The sequence below is a fragment of the Ranitomeya variabilis genome, chromosome 6 (assembly GCF_051348905.1).
Source record: "Ranitomeya variabilis isolate aRanVar5 chromosome 6, aRanVar5.hap1, whole genome shotgun sequence".
Classification (NCBI taxonomy): domain Eukaryota; kingdom Metazoa; phylum Chordata; class Amphibia; order Anura; family Dendrobatidae; genus Ranitomeya; species Ranitomeya variabilis.
This window is the reverse complement of record NC_135237.1, coordinates 283,138,210-283,163,660: the sequence shown is the minus strand read 5'-3', so window position 1 is coordinate 283,163,660 and position 25,451 is coordinate 283,138,210. Positions and strand designations below refer to the sequence as shown.

The following is a 25,451-nucleotide window of genomic DNA, read 5'->3' as shown; positions in this document are numbered from 1 at the left end:
TATCCAGTCCTTTGGCCAGGTTAGCAATCTGCAACCGCTGGAAAGGAGGCCTCTGAATTTCCTTACCCCCCAGCTCTTTTGATTAGCTGGACTGACGAAAGATGTCACATTGCACACATCTCTCCGAAATGATGACTTCTCGCTAGCCCAACTAATCAAAACAAGAGACGGAAATGCCGAGAGGTAAGAAGAGTTGCAGACCTCCTGTCCAGCGATCACAGGTTACTTACCTGGCCGATGGACCAGGGTCCTGCACATCGATTCTCCCATCTCAATGTGTTATCCATCCTGTAGATAGGTAACAAATATGGGACAAACCCTTTAAGCCCCACTGTTTATCAACCCCAGAAGGACAGCTAATCTCTCCACCCCATTGAGGTAGGTTTTGTGGGATAATTGCAGGAAAGCGAGAAGGTTAAAGAAGATTGTTACAGACAGATCCCTTCAGCACGCATCTTGTTTATATGCAACTACATTTCCCAAGAGATCTAAGAGTCAAAATTAGAGATACACAATTCTGTATCACAGTTTATATAAGGCTGAATTCACTCAAAAGTGGAAAGATTAGCCCTGTCAGGTCTGGAGGAAACGGACATGTCTGCAGCCGTTGTGGAGTGCCAGGTGTGTGGCGTAGGGTGCATTGTGCTGGCAGGTGGCACCATTCCAATCATCCCACTCTTGTCTGCACGATGCATTCGGCAATACCACATGAATGCACATGCGTCTGGAAAATTATTCATTTCACTTGTGCCATTGGCTATTGTCGGACAGTATGCCATCCAAGTGCATTTTATTCTAGGTTGGCACACAAGATGGACCTAAAATTTGGCTGGCTGGGTTGGCCTTAAGAGGTTTTTGGTTACAATTTTACAAACAACCAGAATCTGCGCTGATCTTTAGACTAATTCACACACAACAGATTTGCTGCATAAGGTTCTGAGGCTAAACATCAGTTCAATACATGTTACTAAGGCATATGTTGGATTTCTGCAAGTTCAGTTCCTTTAAACAGGAAAGACACAGATTTGTGTTAAAAACAAAAAAAATACCCTTATTAGGTAAAAAACTAATATGCTGTTTTATATACAATAGTGCTCATTAGAAATAATACCAATACTATAAGGCTGTATATAGTTATCTTCCTGTGTTTTGTGTTCACACTAATATTAGGAGTTGTATAGAATCATTTAAATACCCCAGAAACCTATCCATTTGGAAATTAAAAGGAATCTGTCATCAAGTTTTTACCACCTAATTTGAGAACAGTATAATGTAGGGGCAGATACCCTGAATACAATAATGTGTCACTTACTGGGCTGCTTGCTGTAGTTTTATAATTAAAAAAAAAAAAAAATCACAGTTTTAATCAGTATGAGATTATCACTGGAAGACTAGTAAACCTCCATGTAGTCCCCCATTTTTATGAGCCGTGTATAACCCTGCCCCTTCGAACGGTTTGGCAGCTTTTTGTGTACACTGTGTATAGGCAGAAAGCTGCCAATAATGATTTTAATCAAAATTGTAGCACGCAGCCCAGTAAGGGATACACCGCTGGTATCAGGGTTTCTGCCCCCACATCATGCTGCTCTCAGATGCAAGACAGGTTCCCTTTACAACACCGTGATAGTTAATCTATAAAACACAACAGTTTTACTTCTGTACACTTTTCAACTTTAGTTTCTTAATTACAACTCACTTCCCCAAACAGGAATGTCTTTACTTTCAGCCTTCATGACAATAGAAGCCATTGTCATAGTCACTGGAATAGCATCAAAATAGGAAGAGTGAGGAGCCAGGGTGAGAATAGGAGCTTCTGCAGGCAAGGCTTGTCTTCCTTTTACAGTCACCCAATGGAAGCCGCCAGCGAACCACATCGTCCGCATTATTGCTTTTAATAAAATGTCAAAAATCCTAAAAAATTGCAAAAAGAAATACATTATCATATACATTTTAATGTGCAACCATTGAAAACGACATCGTTTTTAAAACACATCAGCTTTTGAGAAATTTACATAGCTCAGAATGCAAAAGGTTAATAAATGTCAAGCTACATATACAAGTGATATTTCTGGTAGCCCCGAGCCCTTTCCGACTATTATGGAGAAGTTTTATTACTGTTCTGGCGTACCTCCCAAACTTCCAATTCCTATTCGCAAGTTTTGGGCTCGTCCTGTAGCGAACACATGACTAGATCACGACTCCATGAGAAGAGTTGTGGTTTATGGGGTTGTCTAGGACAGGTGCCATACTACCCTGTGTAATCTGCTGTTGTATATAAGCCCCATTCACGTGACTGCAAGATCACATGGTCCATAGTGAAGAGGGAAACCAAAGAGGAGTTGGAACACGGTTGCTTTTACACAAAGTGTAGGTGCACGTTCACACTGTGGCTCCATCTAACAGACAAAACCTTGGATTAAAAAAATAAAAATGTGAAGAGGCCTAAACCATCCGTTACATGTCCAATAAATGGTCTATAAAAATGTATACATATTATATTTGAAACATCTAGATGCCACTTTTACAACTGACAGCAGCACCGAGGTGGGTTAAATTGCCATAGTCAGTGGCAGCACCAATCCTGACTGTAGCAGCAGTGTGTCAGATTTGGCTATGGTCACACTATCAGTATTTGGTTAGTATTTTACCTCAGTATTTGTAAGTCAAAACCAGGAGTGGAACAGTGAGAGTAAAAGTATAATAGAAATACGTCTCATCCAGGGTACCGGCAACAGGAATTTGGGAAAGTTATGAAATGTCCTATAAATGTCTGTTCTGTTCCTGATCTAAGGATCTGGGCTTTTAGTGGAGATGAATCTGTGGTGCACTTTATGTACATGCTCAGTAGTGACCAGTGCTGTGGAGATGAATCTGTGGTGCACTTTATGTACATGCTCAGTAGTGACCAGTGCTGTGGAGATGAATCTATGGTGCACTTTATGTACATGCTCAGTAGTGACCAGTGCTGTGGAGATGAATCTGTAGTGCACTTTATGTACATGCTCAGTAGTGACCAGTGCTGTGGAGATGAATCTGTGGTGCACTTTATGTACATGCTCAGTAGTGACCAGTGCTGTGGAGATGAATCTGTAGTGCACTTTATGTACATGCTCAGTAGTGACCAGTGCTGTGGAGATGAATCTGAGGTGCACTTTATGTACATGCTCAGTAGTGACCAGTGCTGTGGAGATGAATCTGTAGTGCACTTTATGTACATGCTCAGTAGTGACCAGTGCTGTGGGGTCAGAGTCAGAGTCAGGGAATTTGAGAAGTTGGAGGTTTGACTTACTGACTACACAGCCCTGGTAACTCAGCACTTTCTGTGTCACTGCCTCTTGAAGAGGTTTTCCACAACATTTTACACGAAAATTTATATTTTCTGCATCATATTCTGAGAGCTAGAACTTTTTCATTTTTTTATTTTAATTTTTTATCATTTACAGAGTGAGTGATTGTATTTTGTTTTTGCATAGCAAGCTGTAGTATCTGATGCTATCATTTTGGACATGTACAACTATCACTTTTTATTTAGTTTCGTGATGCTGGCATTCAGTATGAGGGATAAAGGTTAGAGTATATGTTGCTAAGGACGAGGGGATACCAAATATGTGACTTTTTTTTTAAGCTTTTACATTTTTATATTTGAAAAAAAAGGAATTTTAAGGGGGGAAGGAGTTTTTTTTTCACAAATTGTATTATTCCCTTAAAGGAACTTTAACATGCGATATTGTGATTGCAATTGTAATACACAACACCATTTTGTCAGAGGCCACCTGTCAGTTAAACAATCAGGCCCCATGTCCAATGGGATATGATAGGCTGTAGAGTATAGCAGCCGCAGAAGCCTTTGTCAGGCATCCAGCTGCCATTGCAAGTCATCATTACCATGCAATCATGCTGAAAGAGGGAGTGCTTTACCTCTGTCAAACTCCTCATGTGCTGCTGTCGATACTGACAACGGCATAGGGGAGTTAACTTGCAAGAATCTGTGAGACACAGCTGTGTATATCAGTCAGACTCCTGTAGCTGATCGCACCGGTATATATCAGTCATGGAGCACTAAGTGACATGTGCTCACGATGGATACATATGTCAAATAGCATTAAAGGGAATCTGTCAACAGGTTTTTGCTACCTCATCTGAAAGCGGACTGATGTAGGCAAAAAGAAGCTGAATCTAATGATGTATCACTTAGCTTACTGGGTGCAGCCTTTCTGACATAATCAGGATTTAGATTTAGCAATACAGCAGAGATGAAGAAGCTAACCCCATCCACACCAGAATCTGTATATTCAATGTCCATAGAGAGTGAGCTGCCTATCAAATGAGGGGGCGGAGTCAGACGAGGCGGCTGGAGCTGCTGGGTCACAGCAATGATAAGCTCCTGGTGCTAAAGCAATCATTGCAAGCAAACAAAACCACAGAGCTTGATAAGAGGCATTGCTGAAAATGGTGCTTTAACCCCTACAGCATCCTGTCTTCAGAGAACATAGCAAAAATCTGCTGACAGATCACCTTTAAGTGGTTCAGTTCAGCATGTGGGTCCTGTCTTCCACAACAGTCACAATCTCTCGTGGCCCCTTGGGAAATTTATTGTCTACCCCTGGTTAAAACATACTAAACAATTGGTACTAATAACCAAATACTAAATAAATTACAGACTATGCTTTAGACTTCCAAAAAGTTTAACAAGCATTCCTATTGAAATGAGTGGCACTTATGTAATGTATTATAGCTCAGAGCTGCATTAAAGGAAACCAGCAAGGTCTGATAAATGATATTAACCTCCAGGTTAATAGCGTTATGAAGGTGCCCGGCCACAGTAGTTAAAGTGCAGCACCTGTGAGAAAATGAACACATTTCTTCCAGCAGCTGCCAGCTTTCAGTCGTGCTGGAGTGGCTACAGTCACTGCTCACAGCATGGAGTGTGACCGCTGTAAGCACGCACAGGAGCTGATTGACAGCCAGTTCTGCAGTGTACAGAGCATCAGTGTCAGGGCATGTTTATAGCCGCCACTGTCTGTGCTGGGAGAAGTGACTGCAATTGCTCCAGGCACGCCTACTTGACTGAAAGCTGGCAGCTCCTGGGAGTAAGGGTATGTGCACACGTCAGGATTTCTTGCAGAAAATTCCTGAAGAAAACCGGACATTTTCTGCAAGAAATCTGCATGCGTTTTTTTGCATTTTTCTCACGTTTTTGACGCGATTTTTGTGCGTTTTTTTCCGGAGCTTCCCAATGCATTAAATAGCGGGTAAAGCGTAAAAAATCCACAAAATTAATGAACATGATGCGTATTTTTACAGCGATGCGTTTTTTTTGCGGAAAAAAACGCATGATGTGCATAAAAATTGAAGAATGCATTATAATTGATGGGATGCATATGTATGCGTTTATGCGTTATCACGTTTTTATAGCGAAAAAACGTGAAAAAAACGCAACGTGTGCACACAGCCTAAAAGTTAATTTTCTCACAGGTGCCGCACTTTCAATACCATGCATTTTCATAATGCTATTAACCCGCAGATTATCCCTATATCTACAGGTTAATATCATTAGCACAACCGACAAGTCCCTTTAATTAACAATTTTACAGCGATAGTTTGGATTACTTCTATCAGATTACTACACAGTACTGACACAAAGAAAATATATATACAGTATATTCATTCTATCATATTACAGCCAGTGCTAAGCATCTGCCTGACAGAACAGCGAGGATGGACTCTAAATCACCATCCTGCCTGACAATAATCCTCTCTAGCTTGTGGCAATTAGCAGAAGATTACACTAACAACACAGGCCAAGAACCGGAAGCATCTTAAATAAATAAACACGTTACAAGCAGCCGTTCCTTAGAACTTGGGGGGCTCTTTATTAGGCTTTTTATTTTTAACTTGTGATTGGATTATGGTAAGACAAATTGTTCCAAGGGTATAAAGACAAAAGGGTAATTTTAATAGGATTTGGACCATTTGTTAATAACACAGGAAACTTGTGCAGGAATAAAAACCTAAAAAGCATGAACCATTCCAACGATAAGCAGCCGTCAGAAAATGGTCACAATATATTCTAATACTTACATTTATATGATGTGATCCTTTTCTGACAGTCACTTAATATATACTTCTCAAAAAAATAAAGGGAACACTAAAATCCCACATCCAAGATATCACTGAATGAAATATTCCAGTTGTAAATCTTTATTCATTAGTGGAATATGTTGAGAACAATAAAACCTAAAAATGATCAACGTAAATCACAACTAATATTCCAAGGAGGTCTGGAGTTGGAATGATGCTCAAAATCAAAGTGGAAAATGAAGTTACAGGCTGATCCAACTTGAGTGGAAATGCCTCAAGACAAGGAAATGATGCTCAGTAGTGTGTGTGGCCTCCACGTGCCTGTATGACCTCCCTACAACGCCTGGGCATGCTCCTGATGAGGCGGCGGATGGTCTCGGGATCTCCTCCCAGACCTGGACTAAAGCATCCGCCAACTCCTGGACAGTCTGTGGTGCAACGTGACGTTGGTGGATGGTGCGAGACATGATGTCCCAATCGGATTCAGGTCTGGGGAACGGGCAGGCCAGTCCATAGCTTCAATGCCTTCATCTTGCAGGAACTGCTGACACACTCCAGCCACATGAGGTCTGGCATTGTCCTGCATTAGGAGGGACCCAGGGCCAACCGCACCAGCATATGGTCTCACAAGGGGTCTGAGGAGCTCATCTCGGTACCTAATGGCAGTCAGGCTACCTCTGGCAAGCACATAGAGGGCTGTGCGGCCCTCCAAAGAAATGCCACCCCACACCATTACTGACCCACTTCCAAACCGGTCATGCTGAAGGATGTTGCAGGCAGCATATCGCTCTCCACGGCGTCTCCAGACTCTGTCACGTCTGTCACATGTGCTCAATGTGAACCTGCTTTCATCTGTGAAGAGCACAGGGCGCCAGTGGCGAGTTTGCCAATCCTGGTGTTCTGTGGCAAATGCCAAGCATCCTGCACGGTGTTGGGCTGTGAGCACAACCCCCATCTGTGGATGTCGGGCACTCAGACCATCCCCATGGAGTCGGTTTCTAACCATTTGTGCAGACACATGCACATCTGTGGCCTGCTAGAGGACATTTTGCAGGGCTCTGGCAGTGCTCCTCCTGTTCCTCCTTGCACAAAGGCTGAGGTAGCGGTCCAGCTGCTGGGTTGTTGCCCTCCGACGGCCCCCTCCACATCTCCTGGTGTACTGGCCTGTCTCCTGGTAGCGCCTCCAGCCTCTGGACACTACGCTGACAGACACAGCAAACTGTCTTGCCACAGTTCGCATTGATGTGCCATCCTGGATGAGTGGCACTAACTGAGCCACTTGTGTGGGTTGTAGAGTCCGTCTCATGCTACCACGAGTGTGAAAGCACAACCAACATTCAAAAGTGACCAAAACATCAGCCCGAAAGCATTGGTACTGAGATGTGGTCTGTGGTCCCCACCAGAACCACTACTTTATTGAGTGTGTCTTGATAATTGCCAATAATTTCCATCTGTTGTCTATTCCATTTGCACAACAGCATGTGAAATTGATTGTCAAACAGTGTTGCTTCCTAAGTGGACAGTTTGATTTCACAGAAGTTTGATTTACTCGGAGCTATATTCTATTGTTTAAGGTGTGTGTGTGTGTGTGTGTGTGTGTGTGTGTGTGTGTGTGTGTGTGTGTGTGTGTGTGTGTGTTTGTTTCAAAGGGTCACAATAAAAAAAAAATAATTTATATATATATATATATATATATATATATATATATATACACACACACACACACTGTATTTTATATATTATATATATATTATATATCACCAACTATGTCCTCTCTGTTTTGATGTCCATGATTACGATCAATAGAAACCAGTAGCTTTGGGATCTGTGTTGTTCGGGGCTGTAATAGGTCAACAGACTTCATGGATCCAATGTTGACAGCAAAACCAATGGCCATTCAATACACTGATAGAACAACAATGCAATAGAAACATTTGGAGGAGTTTTTACGTTTTAACTTTAAAAAATAAAAAAATCCACCTCCAAACCTAGAGAAGCACACAATAAAGCACACATGAAAGCGCTGCGCAGACTTGTCATACTTATCTAATCATACAACGTGATGACTGCTCGGAGTATGACGGAGAGCCCGGGCTACAAAACACATTTCATGCTATTTCTGTCCTGACAATGAATAATAGAATATACTCATCATGTGGCAATAGATGTAAGCCCTGGTTACCAGGCTTAGTGGGGATGGAGAATTCAGTGTCAGCATCCCCATATTGGCTGGATAACAAGAGGAAAAACATTGCAGTAGCCTGTAATTAATCCAGAGACTCACAGACCATTAAATATGGGACATAGAAGGACTTAGAAAATAAAATCACATTAGCAAACCAAATATAAATGATTAAACAAGAATTAACCCTTTCACTACATTAGATAGCAAATCATAAGCAAAAGATCTTAAAAAAAAAAAAAAAAAAGAAAAACCCATAAGGTATGTAATAATTAGATCATCTCAGGAATTCTCAGAATAAAAGGTGCACAGTACCCCCTGCTTGATGATGAAGGGGTCATGGAAGATACTGTGACAGTCCGTGACCATTATGCCCGCTGCATATGTACTTCTGATCACCGCTTTTCAAGGGTCCTGCCCTGTAATAATTCCCAGGAGGCCAAGGCTGAATGATACAAAACTCAGTTCTTCTTGAGTGCCAGCTCGAATACCAGCAAAGTGAATAGCTGCTTCGTCAACTGGGGTGTTGTCACCAGCCCATGCAGAGCACAGGAGTTAAGAAGAGTCAGCCATTGGCTGCTGCGCTCAGCATAGGCAGTGACCAAGAGGATGGAGGCTGGTTAGCCAATCATACACATTGCACTGTGCTCAACCACAGCTCTCCACTTAACCTTCTAATTCAAATTTTCTGAGGGGAGAGAAAGACCTGTTTTTCCAAACTTAAAAAAAAGAAATTTACACAAATCTCCAAAATTAAAATTTTATGAACTAGAGTTAGCGTTATGCTTACATTGTCCCACACACTGCCCACCCACATTACTACACCAGAGGGTTCTGCCACTAGTTTCCAGCTGTATAATTTAGGCTTTAAAAGAGTTTTGCACTACTTTTATACTGATGACCTAGCCTATAAAAAGAAAGCGGCGATTTTTAATCTTGTATTAATAATATATATATATATATATATATAACTTTAACCCCCTTCATGACCCAGCCTATTTTGACCTTAATGACCTGGCCGTTTTTTGCAATTCTGACCAGTGTCCCTTTATGAGGTAATAACTCAGGAACACTTAAATGGATCCTAGCGGTTCTGAGATTGTTTTTTCGTGACATATTGGGCTTCACCTTAGTGGTAAATTTAGGTCGATAATTTTTGCATTTATTTGTGAAAAAAATGGAAATTTAGCGAAAAATTTGAAAATTTCGCAATTTTCATATTTTGAATTTTTATTCTGTTAAACGAAAGAGTTATGTGACACAAAATAGTTAATAAATAACATTACCCACATGTCTACTTTACATCAGCACAATTTTGGAAACAAATTTTTTTTTTTGCTAGGAAGTTATAAGGGTTAAAATATGACCAGCGATTTCTCATTTTTACAACGAAATTTACAAGACCATTTTTTTAGGGACCACCTCACATTTGATGTCAGTTTGAAGGGTCTATATGGCTGAAAATACCCAAAAGTGACACCATTCTAAAAACTGCACCCCTAAAGGTGCTCAAAACCACATTCAAAAAGTTTATTAACCCTTCAGGGGCTTCACAGCAGCAGAAGCAACATGGAAGGAAAAAATGAACATTTAACTTTTTAGTCACAAAAATGATCTTTTAGCAACAATTTTTTTATTTTCCCAAGGGTAAAAATAGAAACTGGAACTCAAAAGTTATTGTAAAATATGTCCTGAGTACGCCGATACCCCATATGTGGGGGGGGACCACTGTTTGGGCGTACAACAGGGCTCGGAAGGGAAGGAGCGCCATTTGACTTTTTCAATGAAAAATTAGCTCCAATCGTTAGCGGACACCATGTCGCCTTTGGAGAGCCCCTGTGTGCCTAAACATTGGAGCTCCCCCACATGTGACCCCATTTTGGAAACTATACCCCTCCAGGAACTTATCTAGAAGCATAGTGAGCACTTTGAACCCCCAGGTGCTTCACAAATTGATCCGTAAAAATGAAAAAGTACTTTTTTTTTCACAAAAAAATTTCTTTTAGCCTCAATTTGTTCATTTCCACATGGGCAACAGGATAAAATGGATCCTAAAATGTATTGGGCAATTTCTCCTGAGTACACCGATACCTCACATGTGGGGATAAACCACTGTTTGGGCACACGGCAGGGCTCGGAAGGGAAGGAGCGCCATTTGACTTTTTGAATGAAAAATTAGCTCCAATCGTTAGCGGACACCACGTCGTGTTTGGAGAGCCCCAGGCAAGAGCGAAGGAGAAGGACCAGAATTGGCACATCTAATATGATTCGCCAATTCTGGGGCGGCTGCAGGCTGCTATTTTCAGGCTGGGAAGGGCCCAATAACCAGGGACCTACCCAGCCTGATTATATAAGCCGCCAACTGTCTGCTTTACCTTGGCTGATTATTAAGGTGGACCCCACGTTGTTTTTTTCATTTATTAAGGTAAAAAAGGCTAAACACAAGTTAAGAGAGCTTGTGACATATCTACAGGACATCTATTTTATCTTATTACACCACTGCTCCAATAGTCGTGGACAGAAAAGGGTTACACATTTCTAAAAGAGCAGCGGTATAATGTGTGACCCTGCACCGTCCATTTCTATGGGAGTAATATACAGAGCGGGGGGGTCACACATTACCCACTGCTTGCTCTATTAGAAGTGGACCGAGCGGGGTCACACATTACACCACTGCTCCTATAGAAGTAGATAGACCAGGGTCAAATTTTAGGATTAGATGCGCAGTATCTAATGTATGTATCCTGTGTGATACACTCCACTGAGCTCAGTATCTAATCCCAGCGTGTTACTCTAAGTGTGTCTAATCGCTCACGTGATACACTTCACGTATCTAACCCCAGATTATGATACAGCGAGCAAAACTACAAACATTAACAGAATTGATGCTGCCGGCCATCCTCGGTGATAGTCTACTTTTCAGTATAACTTTGCAGTCACCAACAAAATGGCTCCTCACTGTGATCCTAAACTTCATCCTTTCTTATCCTGTTGCAAACACCCAGAAGGGGAGGAGAGAGGTGACATCACACACATGTGATCAGACCCCGCCCACATTTACTGCAGTCATAATGTGAGCTAGTTGTACACCAGGTTTTCATGGCAAATTTCAGCAGCTGCTCCCCCTAGTGTTTAAAAGTGGAAAGTCAAAAGGTTTTAAAATTAATTTTCATATTTTACTTCTTTAAATTGTTGAAAAAAAAAAGTGTTTTTGATGGCACCGTCCCTTGCGTTCAATACAAGATCAGCGGGGGATCAACAGGCAGCACGCCCATCAGACCCATCATTTAAACACTCCTCCGCACACTGTTTAGTGGGTGCTGCCGGTACTGCAGATCAGCTCATATTCTCTTCACTGGCAGCTGATCTGCAGTACCCGACAGCAGACGCTAGAAAGTATTAGGAGCGGTGCTGTTCCATACGAGGTTTACATCCAGACGCTGCCAGAGGTGATAACAGCGGGTCAGTGGGGGTGCCAGAATTCTAAGCATAGGCCATCTATATAAAATTAGTGGACAGCCCCTTGACCGTGCTGGCACGGTCTCTAATTGTGCAGCTGAAAACTAGGCTGCGAGTTGGTGCGTAAGACTTAAAAATACAATTTGGAATCTGATCATTATTGCATTACATTGGCAGAGGATATTATTGATGGAAAGTGACTGCGCTGGGGATTAGGGCGACAAGAATCGGATTAAATGTAAAATCGCAGCATGTAAATGCAGTTTTGATTAGAGGTAATGGTCTGGAGGAAAGCAGCAGCATTTCCACAATTACAGCTTTTTTTTTTTAGCTGCAGGCATTGTTTATTACAGTTAAAAGTTAATGCTCCCAATCACATTAAAGTGCGCCAAATCCGATATTTTCAGCGGAATCAACAGCTTATCCAATGTGTATGGGGGTTTCTCCAGTCTATTGCCCAGCCGAAAAAAGGATTGGGCAGTTTAAACATAAAATTACTCAGGTTTTTATAGCAAATGCACCGGTTTTAATGTCTGATAAAATAGATTATATATTTTTAACATGCATAGATACAAATCATGAATGTCAGATGCTTTGATCACCATCTGACCATCATAGATGTGCTTATCATCCATTTACTTAAAGTTCTGTCGGCCAGCTACAATAGTTAAGCGACATTCTGTATACTGTTCTAAGACAGGGGTGGATACAATACTAGTGGGACCACATGGCTGCATCAATAACACCTTATATATAAGTTAGATACATACTGGTCAGGTCACGTGATTTCACTTGGTTGAATAGGAGAATATGCAGGTTCAGTCCCATGCAAGATACAGAACAGGCGCAGCAGCACACAGTCTATAGTCTGATGGCTACATAGGACAGAACTATAATAAAAAGCAGATTACATTTTTTTTCTTTGGTTTGTGCCTTTCTGCTTCTTTTTAAAATGTAGGTTTACCGTGATGAAGATTGCTGCCATTTAAAAACGTTTTTAATTTTTATTTTATAATTCAATAGTACACATGAAAATAAGCAACTTTGTAATATATCGTATCAGAAATCCACTTCTTTCTCCTCCTGGACTGATCATTCAGTTGGTGCTAGTAAGGTTCTATGCAGTGGGGAGGAGGAGCAGACAGATTCTGCAGCAAGTTCTCCTAGACAGTCACTGTTCTCCACAGAACATCATAAGCACCAACTGTAAGGTCATGTCTTAATAATGGGAAACGCCGCTTTCACCAAGGACAGATTTTATATTGAAGTGACAATTTTGAGAATGAATAATCAGTCCAGGAGAAAAATAAAATTTCTCTAATAATATATATTACAAAGTTTCTGATTTTCACATGTACTATGAATTTGGGGGGGATTAAAAAACGGTTAATAACTATTGGATAGCAGCTACATGTTTGCAACAGTCAGCATTTATGGTTCCCTGAAAGGGGTTTTCTCACAAACAAAAGTTGATTTTAATCAATAGATCTTGGAATAATAATAATTTCCACAATTGGATGTGATTAAATAAAATGTTCCTGTGCCGAGATAATCTTATAAATGTGCCCCTGCTGTGTACTGTGTAATGGCTGTGTCTGACTGTACAGGAATATGGTGTGATCATACTACAGCTACTGGGCAGGGGAGGAAGCAAAAGAGTATACAGACAGGACACATGGGGTCGCAGCTGATTCTTTGTGAGGTAAAATATTGTTTAAATATAGTCAAGGAAATGTTTTACCTCACAAAAAGAATGAGCTGTGATCCCCTGCTGTAATGTCTGTATACTCTCTTTTGTGTCCTCCCCTGCCCAGGAGCTGTGGTATGATCAGACCATGTTCCTGTATGGTCAGACACAGCCATTACACAGTACACAGCAGGGACACATTTATAAGATTATCTCGGCACAGGAAAATTTTATTTAATCACATCCAATTGTGGAAATTATTATTATTCCAAAATCAACTTTTTACTCATGGGAAAACCCGTTTAAGGACACAGCCCCTCTCCCGACATGTCTGCTTTAGTAAATACTTGTAATTACAGTAAGATAACAATATTGTAGCATCTTAGGCTGGTTTCACACTTGCGTTTTGATCTGCAGCGTTTTAAAAAAAAAATGCATGTGGTGAAAAAACGCATGTAAACGCGGCAAAATGCCGCGTTTTTTAAGACGCATGCGTTTTTGCATGCAGAAAAAAAACGCGGCGTTTTGCCGCGTTTACATGCGTTTTTTCATGCGTTTGCGTTTTTTAAACGCATGCTGAGAAGTGTGTGACAGCTGCCAATCATCAAAATCAACTAGAAAACCCACTATAAATAGAAATAGCTAGGGTTAGGGTTAGGGTTATGGATAGGGTTAGGGTTAGGATCCCTAGGGTTAGGGTTAGGGGAAGCTTTTTATTAGAATGTCCTGGTCACCAGGTCACTGATAAGCCACCCCCCACCATCAAGGTGATAAAGGGATCCAAACCCTAACCCTACCCCTAACCCTGACAAGCCACCCCCCACCATCAAGGTGATAAAGGGATCCAAACCCTAACCCTAACCCTGACAAGCCACTCCCCACCATCAAGGTGATAAAGGGATCCAAACCCTAACCCTACCCCTAACCCTAACCCTGACAAGCCACCCCCCACCATCAAGGTGATAAACGGATCCAAACCCTAACCCTACCCCTAACCCTGACAAGCCACCCCCCACCATCAAGGTGATAAAGGGATCCAAACCCTAACCCTAACCCTACCCCTAACCCTAGCCCTAGGGATCCTAGGGATCCATAGGAATTGGCTATTATGTTGACCTGGTGACCAGGACATTCTTCTAATAAAAAGCTTTGTTCAATGTGGACACCCCAAGATATACGGTATTGCTATAGAGTACTAAAAATATAAACTCGTAGAGTATTGACTGTCATATAGGGTTAGGGGTAGGGTTTGTATCCCTTTATCACCTTGATGGTGGGGGGTGGCTTGTCAGGGTTAGGGTTAGGGGTAGGGTTTTCTTGTGGTTAGGGTTAGGGTTTTCTTGTTTTTTCTTGTGTTTTCTTGTGTTTTTCTATAAAAACGCATGCGTTTTTAGCGCAAGCAAACGCATGTGCTTAAAAACGCATGCGTTTACATAGACAGCAATGCATTTTTTTGCCGCGAATAAACGCATGCGTTTTTTTTGCGGCAAAAAAACGCCGCTAGAAATTACTACAGGTTGCATTTCTGCAACTGAACGCACGCGTCAAAAAACGCATGCGTTGCCGAAAACGCATGCTAAAAAACGCATGCGTTTTTAATGTTGAGTATAGGAAAAAAACGCATGCGTTTTTTAGCGCTAAAACGCTGCGGATCCAAACGCAAGTGTGAAACCAGCCTAAAGTGCTGTGCTGTAATGTTACTCTGTAATTACTCCTTGAAGAGCATTGCAAACCTGAAGAGGACAACCAGGGGAAAGAAGACCAACAAAATACAATCCAAAGCCCAAATAAATAAACACAAAATACACTTTATTGGTCACATAAGAAGGTAAGGATAGGTAGGGTTAAAAACATGGGTAGACATACAACCATGAACTGCTTAGGGCAGGTAGGACCAATTGTATATTGAATTACATTCACCAATATACGGCTGTTTCAGCCATTAGCTGCGGCACTGAACAGCTGATTATTGGAGCGCTCCAGTTAGCCGGGTACCCAATAGAGCTATTTGGTGAGCGCTATAGCTTGCGGAATAAGGAGGGAGCCGGAGATATTCGCTCATCTCTAACCAGGACCCAGAAGTAGGTAGCTGGATAACAGAAGAAGGGGTAGTGGGCAGTTAGAAGAAGGGGTAGAGGAAAAGTGCCAGGAAGACCAGTCCTGATCTGGCATTGTAGTAAATATGCCTGTTTGGCTGATATTAAGAATGCAAGCCCAGGACTGAGATCACTGCAGCAGGACGTTGCTCCTAGCAAGCAGGAAAATAACTGCTGTAAGAAGAAAGGAGATAGGAGTGCAGGAAAGGCCAAACAGATGTTGGTGGCAGAGGACTCTATAATTAGGACAGACAGGGTCAACTGCAGCTGAGACAGTGAATGCAGAACATTGTGTTGTCTGCCGGGTGCATACTGCAGATTGGATAAACATTGCTGGGTGGGATTGGAGAAAACCCAGTGGTCACGGTACACATTGGTACTAATGACAAAGTTAGAATGGTGGTGGAAGGTCCTCAAAAATGATTACAGGGAATTAGGAGAGGAGCTCAAGTACAGGAATTCAGAAATACTATGCCCTCTACAGTAGGGACAGGCTGCACCTCAATGGGGAGGGTGCAGCTGGTCTTGGAGTAAAAAAAATGGTCAGACAGAAGGAGGAGCTTTTAAACTAGGATATGAGTGAGGGATGGTAGGTGTCCTAAAAAGGGAAGAGAGAGAGAGGGTCAAGGAGTATTTAGAGAGCACTGGGAAGAGCAAGGAAAGTAGGGAGGAAAGGAGTACTAAATGTGCTAATAGTATTAAAGTCTGCTGGCAAATGCAATAAAACTTGAGAACAAAAAGAACGAACTGGAGACTCTTATGTCAGCTATAGATTACAATGTGGTAGGAATTACAGAAACATGGCTGGACCAAAGCCATGACTAGGTGACAAAAGTAGGTTACACCACATTCAGAAAAAAATGGGATGCCAAAAGAAGGTGGTGGAGGGGTGTGTATTTTTGCCAATCCAACTTAAGACCTTTGCAGAATGACGACATTGGAGGCTCTGTGACAATATAGAATCAGTGAGAAATCTGCAGTGAACTCAGTGACTTCATCTCACGGTGCTGAGGTCACGGCAGTTCAGCCCAGCTGGGAACGCAGCCTCAGTGACCCGCGGTAACCTCGATGAGGTCACCGCTAGTCACTGATGCTGCGCACGCAGAAGCTTATTCCTAAGTGGTTCTCAGCCTGGACGGTCGCATCTTTACACCGTCCAGGTTGAAAGCTATTAATCCTCAGACATGGATTACTGTGTGGGATAGAATGTCAGACAAGTGAAGAACACTGTTGCTTTTTTTATTATTTTATTACCGGAGACAAGGGGTTCAATGGAATGGGGGTTAGGTGGTATAACGGTTTGTCATTTTTAAATAAAAATGGAAATGTGTGTGAGTAAAAGGATTTTATATAGAATTGGCAAAGGATAGGAGTCTTATAGACGCCTCTCCATTGCTAAATCGTGGACTTGATGTCATCTTTGTATTGTCTGGAGACATCAACCCAACAAATATTACCCCACTTGTCACCGCTACAGGGCAAGTGGGAAGAGCCAGCCGGGAAAGCGCCAGATTTAGCACATCTAATAAATGTGCTTTTTCTGGGCAGCAGAGGGCTGCTATTTTTAGGCTGGGAAGGGGGGGGATCAATATCCATGGCCCCTTAGCAGCCTGAGAATACCAGCCCCCAGCTGTCTACTTTATAAAGGCTTGTTGTCAAAAATTTGAGGGGGAGAACCCACGCTTATTTAAACTTTAAGGCCGTGTGTCCACTTTCAGGAAACACTGCGTGTTTGACGCTGCGTGGGGCCGCAGCGTCAAACACACAGCGTCCAGATGTTCCAGCATAGTGGAGGGGATTTTTTGAAATCCCGTGTCCACTATGCGTGGAAACACGCACGCGGCGGCCCTGCGACTCCGGACATGCTGCGCGTCTTTTCAGATCGCAGCATGTCCGTGTTCCTTGCGGCGACGCTGCGGCGCCGCAAGGAATAACACAGGGCCCTATGCGAGGGGTGCGATGATCCCGGATGTGTACAATGAACACATCTGGCATCATCGCGTCCCAGAAGGGGGCGGGGCTTAGCGCCGAGCGGCTTTGCCGCTCCGACGATACCGCCGGCCATCCTGAACGTGGACACACGGCTTCCAAGAAAAGAAGAAACAAAAAATAAGTTAAAAAAGGCATGGGCACCCCTCTATTCTTGGTAACCAGCCTTGCTGAAGCTGACAGCTGGGGGGTTGCAGCATGCAGCTGTCAGTTTTGCCTGGCTGGCTACCAAAAATACAGGAGAACCCACGCAGTTTTTTTGTTTTTATTTATAGCGCAGGAAGTAGCTGATGAATACTCCCATCAGCTGCCGTCTGCTCTCACTGTCATTAGCGGCAGCAGGTGTAGGCTGATGGGAGTAATAGTCCAATCAGCCGCAGCCTGCTCTTGCTGTAATCAGTTGAATGCAACTCATCATTCCCCCCTGCTCGCACTAATCGCCGGAGCAGGGGAGAAGTATGAGAGCAGTCTTCAGCACCCGGCATCGGGGAACAGCGCTAACTGTACAACTGCTTCCAGGTGCCAGTATGTGTGGTACTGATGCTGCATACTTTTGCAACAAGTATTACGGACACGGATATCTCCGGTACTGGTTTTTCCAGTATGTGTGGAACAGGCCTTAGAGGAGATCTAATTTCTAATGTATAAGTGTATGTGTGGCCAATACATAAAGGATTAGGACATGAGTTATTCCTTCCAAAGACCAAAGGACCAGAGAGCACTCGTTACAGGGGGAATAAAGGCAATTCTGGCAACTAAGAAATAAGAAGGGGTTCTTTACAGTTAGAGCAGTCAGACTATAAACAGCATTTAAAAAAAAAAAAAAAAAAAGAGCTAGATGCTTTTCTCACACCAAATAGGGAGTGCAAGAGTGAGTGGACTTCAAGTGAGCTGCTGATTTAAGAACAGACCAGAGAACAAATTAATTGAAGGTGGTTCATTTGTCAACACGTTTCAGACTCCTTCCTCAGGACAACCACATGTTAAGGTGGCAACATAACATCCATGCACAAAAAACAAAACATTTCAAATAAGAACGCCAAAACAAAAAGGGGTGGGGAAAGAGAATTGCATGTATTTAAAATGTACTATCGACAGAAATCCATTGCTTTGTTATTTCCAACCATAAGCTGTAGAAGATAAAAGCATGTAAAAGAAGAAAGGTAAAAAGAAAAGATGAAAGAGCATGTAAAATTTGTTATTTACAACCATCTAAAACAATGGATTTATCTGTCGATAGTACATTTTTAATACAGGAGATTCCCTTTCCACATGCCCTTTTATTTTGGCCCTCTTATTTGAAAAGTTTTTGCACTTAAACTGCATGGATGTTATGTTGCCACCTCCACATGTGGTTGTCCTGAGGAAGGAGTCTGAAACGCGTTGACAAATGAACCACCCTCAACTAATTTGTTCTCCGACACATTCTTGAATCAGTAAAGCGCTTGAAGTCTACTCGCTCTGGCTTTCTCTCTCTATTGTATACTAATCTGTGGATGTTCCCGCAGCTGACAACTAGGCCATGATAGTGGTTGGGTCACACACACAACCCCTGCAGGTGAGCAGATTTCAACAAACTCCTAACCTTAATACCCAGATGAGACCCTATTGCGCTTTGTATCATTTTACAGTTTCTCACAACAAATGGCATTGTGGGTTATAAATCTAGCGATAGAGAAAAGGTGGAATGTGATCAACCCAAGTCTTTTTTCAACTTATGTAACAATATAGTAGTTTGAATAAATTCCAGACGAATGGAATGGTAACGTCCAGTTGTCTTGGTAGGTCTCCACATATTCTCACACCATAGCAGTGGCTGGACAGTGTCAGACAGTATTGGAGAACACTTTGACAACTAAAGAAATGAAAAACACAAAGTTGGCAATTTATTAATCTGTAGGAGGAATAACAGAGGAACTGGACAGCATAGAAATAATACAGGACTGGTATTTTATGGGAAATTTAAGCATTTACTAAAACACAAATCAGAAGAAGTCTATAGTCAGTTTCTCAGTAGCAAGTGAAGCAAGCCCAGAAGAAATAAAAATGGAATGCGCATCTGAAGTCAGAGTAATTGTAAATTCTTGGAATACTTTTCTGTAACTCTATCTAGTGTGTCCTTCCCGATGACTTTTTTCCTAATCATCTGTCATACATCAGGGTACATTCACAGAAATCTGGACTTCCTGACTTATGTCAGGGGAGGTAACAAAAACTATGACTGACAATTACTGTCCTGAAAAAGATTTCTGCAGCATAAATGAGAATATATATTATGTATATCCTTTTTTTATTTTTACTTAAGGGGAACATGTCTCATTGTACATGCAGTCAGATCAATGGTACAGAGAAGAAGCCGAGGAGTAGAATGATATATGGGTTTGTTGGAATCGATTCAGTAATCTACGCTTATTGCCAGTGGGGAGCTATTTAGAAAAAGGTTGTCCAGATGGATTAAAATCTCCCCCAATCAGTTCATATTTTGATCAGCTGTTTCGTACTGGTTTTGGCCTTCTATAAAGGCAACAGATTAGATTTCCAAACTTGCTTCTAATGGCAACCATAACAGTGACATTCAGATTTCCACAAATCTTGGATATTATGCATTAGCTCTATTCTACTGCCCTGCCAAGAGCTGAAAGTCTCACACTGAGAATGTGACATTGTGCTCCAGAACATGGAACTGTGGGACAACAGAACTTAAAGAGAACTAGTCATGTTAAAAATAGCTGATATGCAGGCAGGAGGTTATACACGTGTTCAAACTTGTTGGTACCCCTCGTTTAATAACAGAAAAACCCACAATGGTCACAGAAATAACTTGAATCTGACAAAAGTGATAATAAATAAAAGATCTATGAAAATGAACAAATTAAAGTCAGACATTGCTTTTCAACCATGCTTCCACAGAATTAAAAAACAAAAATAAAACTCATGAAATAGGCCTGGACAGAAATGATGGAACCCCTAAAAATAATGTGACAAAAGGGACATGTTAAATCAAGGTGTGTCCACTAACTAGCATCACAGGTGTCTACAATCTTGGCATCAGTGAGTGGGCCTGTATATAGGGCTACAGATACTCACTGTGCTGTTTGGTGACATGGTGTGTATCACACTCAATATGGACCAGAGGAAGCGAAGGAAAAAGATACACGCGTGTTAAAAGGTAAAAGTTATAAGACCATCTCCAAGCAGCTTGATGTTTCTGTGACTACAGTTGCACATATTATTCAGAAATGTGAGATCCATGGGACTGTAGCCAGCCTCCCTGGACGTGGCCGCAGGAGGAAAATTGATGACAAATCAAAGAGATGAATAATACGAATGGTAACAAAAGAGCCCAGAAAAACTTCTAAACAGATTAAAGGTGAACTCCAAGCTCAAGGAACATCACCGTAAGATCGCACCATCCGTCACTGTATGAGCCAAAGTGGACTTCATGGGAGACGACCAAGGAGGACACCATTGTAGAAAAAAAAAAAAAAATCATAAAAAAAGCCAGACTTGAATTTGCCAAACATGTTAACAAGCCACAAAGCTTCTGGGAGAATGTCCTATGGACAGATGAGACAAAAATTGAACTTTTTGGAAAGGCACATCAGCTCTATGTTCACAGATGGAAAATGAAGCATATCAAGAAAAGAACACTGTCCCTACTGTGAAACATGGAGGAGGCTGTTATGACCCCAATGGCAGAGGGTCTCTGCAATAAAAACCAAGTCTGCAAACACAAAAAACCAGCTCATAGGGCAGTGGTAACTGGGCTGACCGTATAGCTAATCCTAGCACCACAAATAGCAGCAGCCGGGGAACGTGCCTACGTTGGTTCTAGACGTCTCGCGCCAGCCGGAGAACTAACTAACCCTAGAAGGGAAAAGATAGGCCTTTCTTGCCTCCAGAGAAAAGACCCCAAAAGTTGGATACAAGCCCTCAACAAATAATAACGGTGAGGTAAGAAGAAAAGCCAAACGTAAGAATGAACTAGGTATTTAGCAAAGAGAGGCCCACTGACTAATAGCAGAATATAGTAAGATAACTTATACAGTCAGCAAAAACCCTATCAAAAATATCCACGCTGGATATTCAAGATCCCCCGAACCGTCTAACGGCCCGGGGGGAGAATACCAGCCCCCTAGAGCTCCCAGCAAAATCAGGAATCACATTTAGTACAAGCTGGCCAAAAATAAGAGCAATACAAATAACCAAAAAACAAAGAAGCAGGACTTAGCTTAATTTTGCATGAACCAGGACCAGCAGACAGGAGCAAACAGAAAGGACTGATTACAACGATGCCAGGCACCAGACTAAGCATTCAGGAAGTTCATATAGCAACACCCCTGGACTAACGACCCAGGTGGGTGCCAAACTAGGGAAAGACAATCTCAGAGTCATACCACTAGTGACCACAAGAAGGAGCCAAAAAAGTCTAATTCACAACAGTACCCCCCCTTTAAGGAGGGGTCACCGAACCCTCACCAAGACCACCAGGGCGAACAGGATGAGCAGCGTGAAAGGCACGAACTAAATCGGCCGCATGCACATCAGAGGCAACCACCCAGGAATTATCCTCCTGACCATAGCCCTTCCACTTGACCAGATACTGAAGCCTCCGTCTGGAGAGACGAGAATCCAAGATTTTCTCCACCACGTACTCCAACTCGCCCTCAACCAACACCGGAGCAGGAGGCTCAACAGAAGGAACCACAGGTACAACGTACCGCCGCAACAAAGACCTATGGAACACGTTGTGAATGGCAAACGACACCGGAAGATCCAAGCGAAAGGACACAGGATTAAGGATTTCCAATATCTTGTAAGGACCGATGAAGCGAGGCTTGAATTTAGGAGAGGAGACCTTCATAGGAACAAATCGAGAAGACAGCCATACCAAATCCCCAACACGAAGTCGGGGACCCACACCGCGGCGGCGGGTGGCAAAACGCTGAGCCTTCTCCTGTGACAACTTCAAGTTGTCCACCACATGATTCCAAATCTGCTGCAACCTATCCACCACAGAATCTACCCCAGGACAGTCAGAAGGCTCCACATGTCCCGAGGAAAAACGAGGATGGAAACCAGAGTTGCAGAAAAATGGCGAGACCAAAGTAGCGGAACTAGCCCGATTATTAAGGGCAAACTCAGCCAACGGCAAGAAGGTCACCCAATCATCCTGATCCGCAGAAACAAAACACCTCAAATAAGCCTCCAAAGTTTGATTCGTTCGCTCCGTTTGTCCATTAGTCTGAGGATGAAAGGCAGACGAAAACGACAAATCAATGCCCATCTTAGCACAAAAGGATCGCCAGAACCTGGAAACAAACTGAGATCCTCTGTCAGACACGATATTCTCAGGAATGCCGTGTAAACGAACCACATTCTGAAAGAACAAAGGAACCAGATCGGAAGAGGAAGGCAGCTTAGGCAAAGATACCAAATGGACCATCTTGGAAAAGCGATCACATACCACCCAGATGACAGACATGCCCCGAGACACCGGAAGATCTGAAATGAAATCCATGGAAATGTGTGTCCAAGGCCTCTTCGGGACAGGCAAGGGCAAGAGCAACCCGCTGGCACGCGAACAGCAAGGCTTAGCTCAAGCACAAGTCCCACAGGACTGCACAAACGACCGCACATCCCGTGACAAGGAAGGCCACCAAAAGGACCTAGCCACCAGATCTCTGGTGCCAAAAATTCCCGGATGCCCTTCAACACCGAGGAATGAACCTCGGAAATGACTCTGCTGGTCCACTTATCAGGAACAAACAGTCTGTCAGGTGGACAAGAGTCAGGTCTACCAGCCTGAAATCTCTGCAACACACGTCGCAAATCCGGAGAAATGGCTGACAAGATAACTCCCTCTTTAAGAATACCAACTGGTTCTGCGACTCCAGGAGAGTCAGGCACAAAGCTCCTTGAAAGAGCATCAGCCTTCACATTCTTTGAACCTGGTAAATACGAGACCATAAAGTCAAAACGGGAGAAAAACAATGACCAACGGGCCTGTCTAGGATTCAGGCGTTTAGCAGACTCGAGATACATCAGATTTTTGTGATCAGTCAAGACCACCACACGATGCTTAGCACCCTCGAGCCAATGACGCCACTCCTCAAATGCCCACTTCATGGCCAGCAACTCCCGATTGCCAACATCATAATTCCGCTCAGCAGGCGAAAACTTCCTAGAGAAAAAAGCACATGGTCTCATTACAGAGCAACCAGGGCCTCTCTGCGACAAAACGGCCCCTGCCCCAATCTCAGAAGCATCCACTTCAACCTGAAAGGGAAGCGAGACATCAGGCTGGCACAAAACAGGCGCTGAAGTAAACCGGCGCTTCAACTCTTGGAAAGCCTCCACGGCTGCAGGAGCCCAGTTAGCAACATCAGAACCTTTCTTGGTCATATCCGTCAAAGGTTTAACAACGCTAGAAAAATTAGCGATAAAACGACGGTAGAAGTTAGCAAAGCCCAAGAACTTCTGAAGACTCTTAACGGACGTGGGTTGAGTCCAATCATGAATAGCTCGGACCTTGACTGGGTCCATCTCCACCGCAGAAGGGGAGAAAATAAAACCCAAAAAGGGAACCTTCTGTACTCCAAAGAGACACTTTGAGCCCTTAACAAACAAAGCATTCTCACGCAAAACCTGAAACACCATCCTGACCTGCTCTACATGCGAGTCCCAATCATCAGAAAAAAACAGAATATCATCCAGATAAACAATCATAAATTTATCCAGATACTTCCGGAAAATATCATGCATAAAGGACTGAAACACTGAAGGAGCATTAGAGAGCCCAAAAGGCATCACCAAGTACTCAAAATGACCTTCGGGCGTATTAAATGCAGTTTTCCATTCATCTCCCTGCTTAATGCGCACAAGGTTGTACGCACCACGAAGATCTATCTTGGTGAACCACTTGGCACCTTTAATCCGGGCAAACAAGTCTGACAACAACGGCAAAGGATACTGAAATTTAACAGTGATTTTATTCAGAAGCCGATAGTCAATACAAGGTCTCAAAGATCCGTCCTTCTTGGCCACAAAAAAGAATCCCGCACCAAGAGGGGAAGAGGAAGGACGGATATGCCCCTTCTCCAGAGATTCCTTGATATACGAACGCATTGCGGTATGCTCAGGTACAGACAGATTAAATAATCTTCCCTTAGGAAATTTACTACCCGGAATCAAATCTATAGCGCAGTCACAGTCCCTATGAGGAGGAAGAGCACTGGACCTGGACTCGCTGAATACATCCTGATAATCAGACAAATACTCAGGAACTTCCGAAGGAGTAGAGGAAGCAATAGACACCGGTGGGGAATCACCATGAATTCCCTGACAGTCCCAACTTGACACAGACATTGCCTTCCAATCCAAGACTGGATTATGGGTCTGTAACCATGGCAGACCCAAAACGACCAAATCATGCATTTTATGCAGAACAAGAAAACGAATCACCTCCCGATGTTCAGGAGTCATGCACATGGTTACCTGTGTCCAAAACTGCGGTTTATTTTCCGCCAATGGCGTAGCATCAATACCTCTAAGAGGAATAGGATTTACCAATGGCTCAAGAACAAAACCACAGCGCTTGGCAAATGACAGATCCATAAGACTCAGGGCAGCACCTGAATCCACAAACGCCATAACAGGGTAGGAAGACAATGAGCAAATTAAAGTCACAGACAAAATAAATTTAGGTTGCAAATTACCAATGGCGACAGGGCTAACAACCCTTGTAAGGCGTTTAGAGCATGCTGATATAACATGTGTAGAATCACCACAGTAAAAACACAACCCATTCTGCCGTCTATGATTTTTCCGTTCATTTCTAGTCTGAATTCTATCACATTGCATTAAATCAGGTGTTTGTTCAAACAACACCACCAGAGGATTAGCAGTTTTGCGCTCCCGCAAACACCGGTCAATTTGAATAGCCAGCGCCATGGAA

General features: G+C 42.8%; 1 protein-coding gene across 2 annotated transcripts in view; it reads right to left on the bottom strand.

Moving 5' to 3' along the window:
• LPCAT1 (lysophosphatidylcholine acyltransferase 1) overlaps positions 1-25,451 on the bottom strand; it is a 159,408-nt gene that overhangs the window by 61,898 nt on the left and 72,059 nt on the right. For both annotated transcript variants that reach the window (XM_077269695.1, XM_077269696.1), the window contains exon 3: positions 1,697-1,911. In XM_077269695.1, the coding sequence (XP_077125810.1) occupies positions 1,697-1,911 (215 nt within the window). The remainder of the gene's footprint in view (positions 1-1,696; positions 1,912-25,451) is intronic.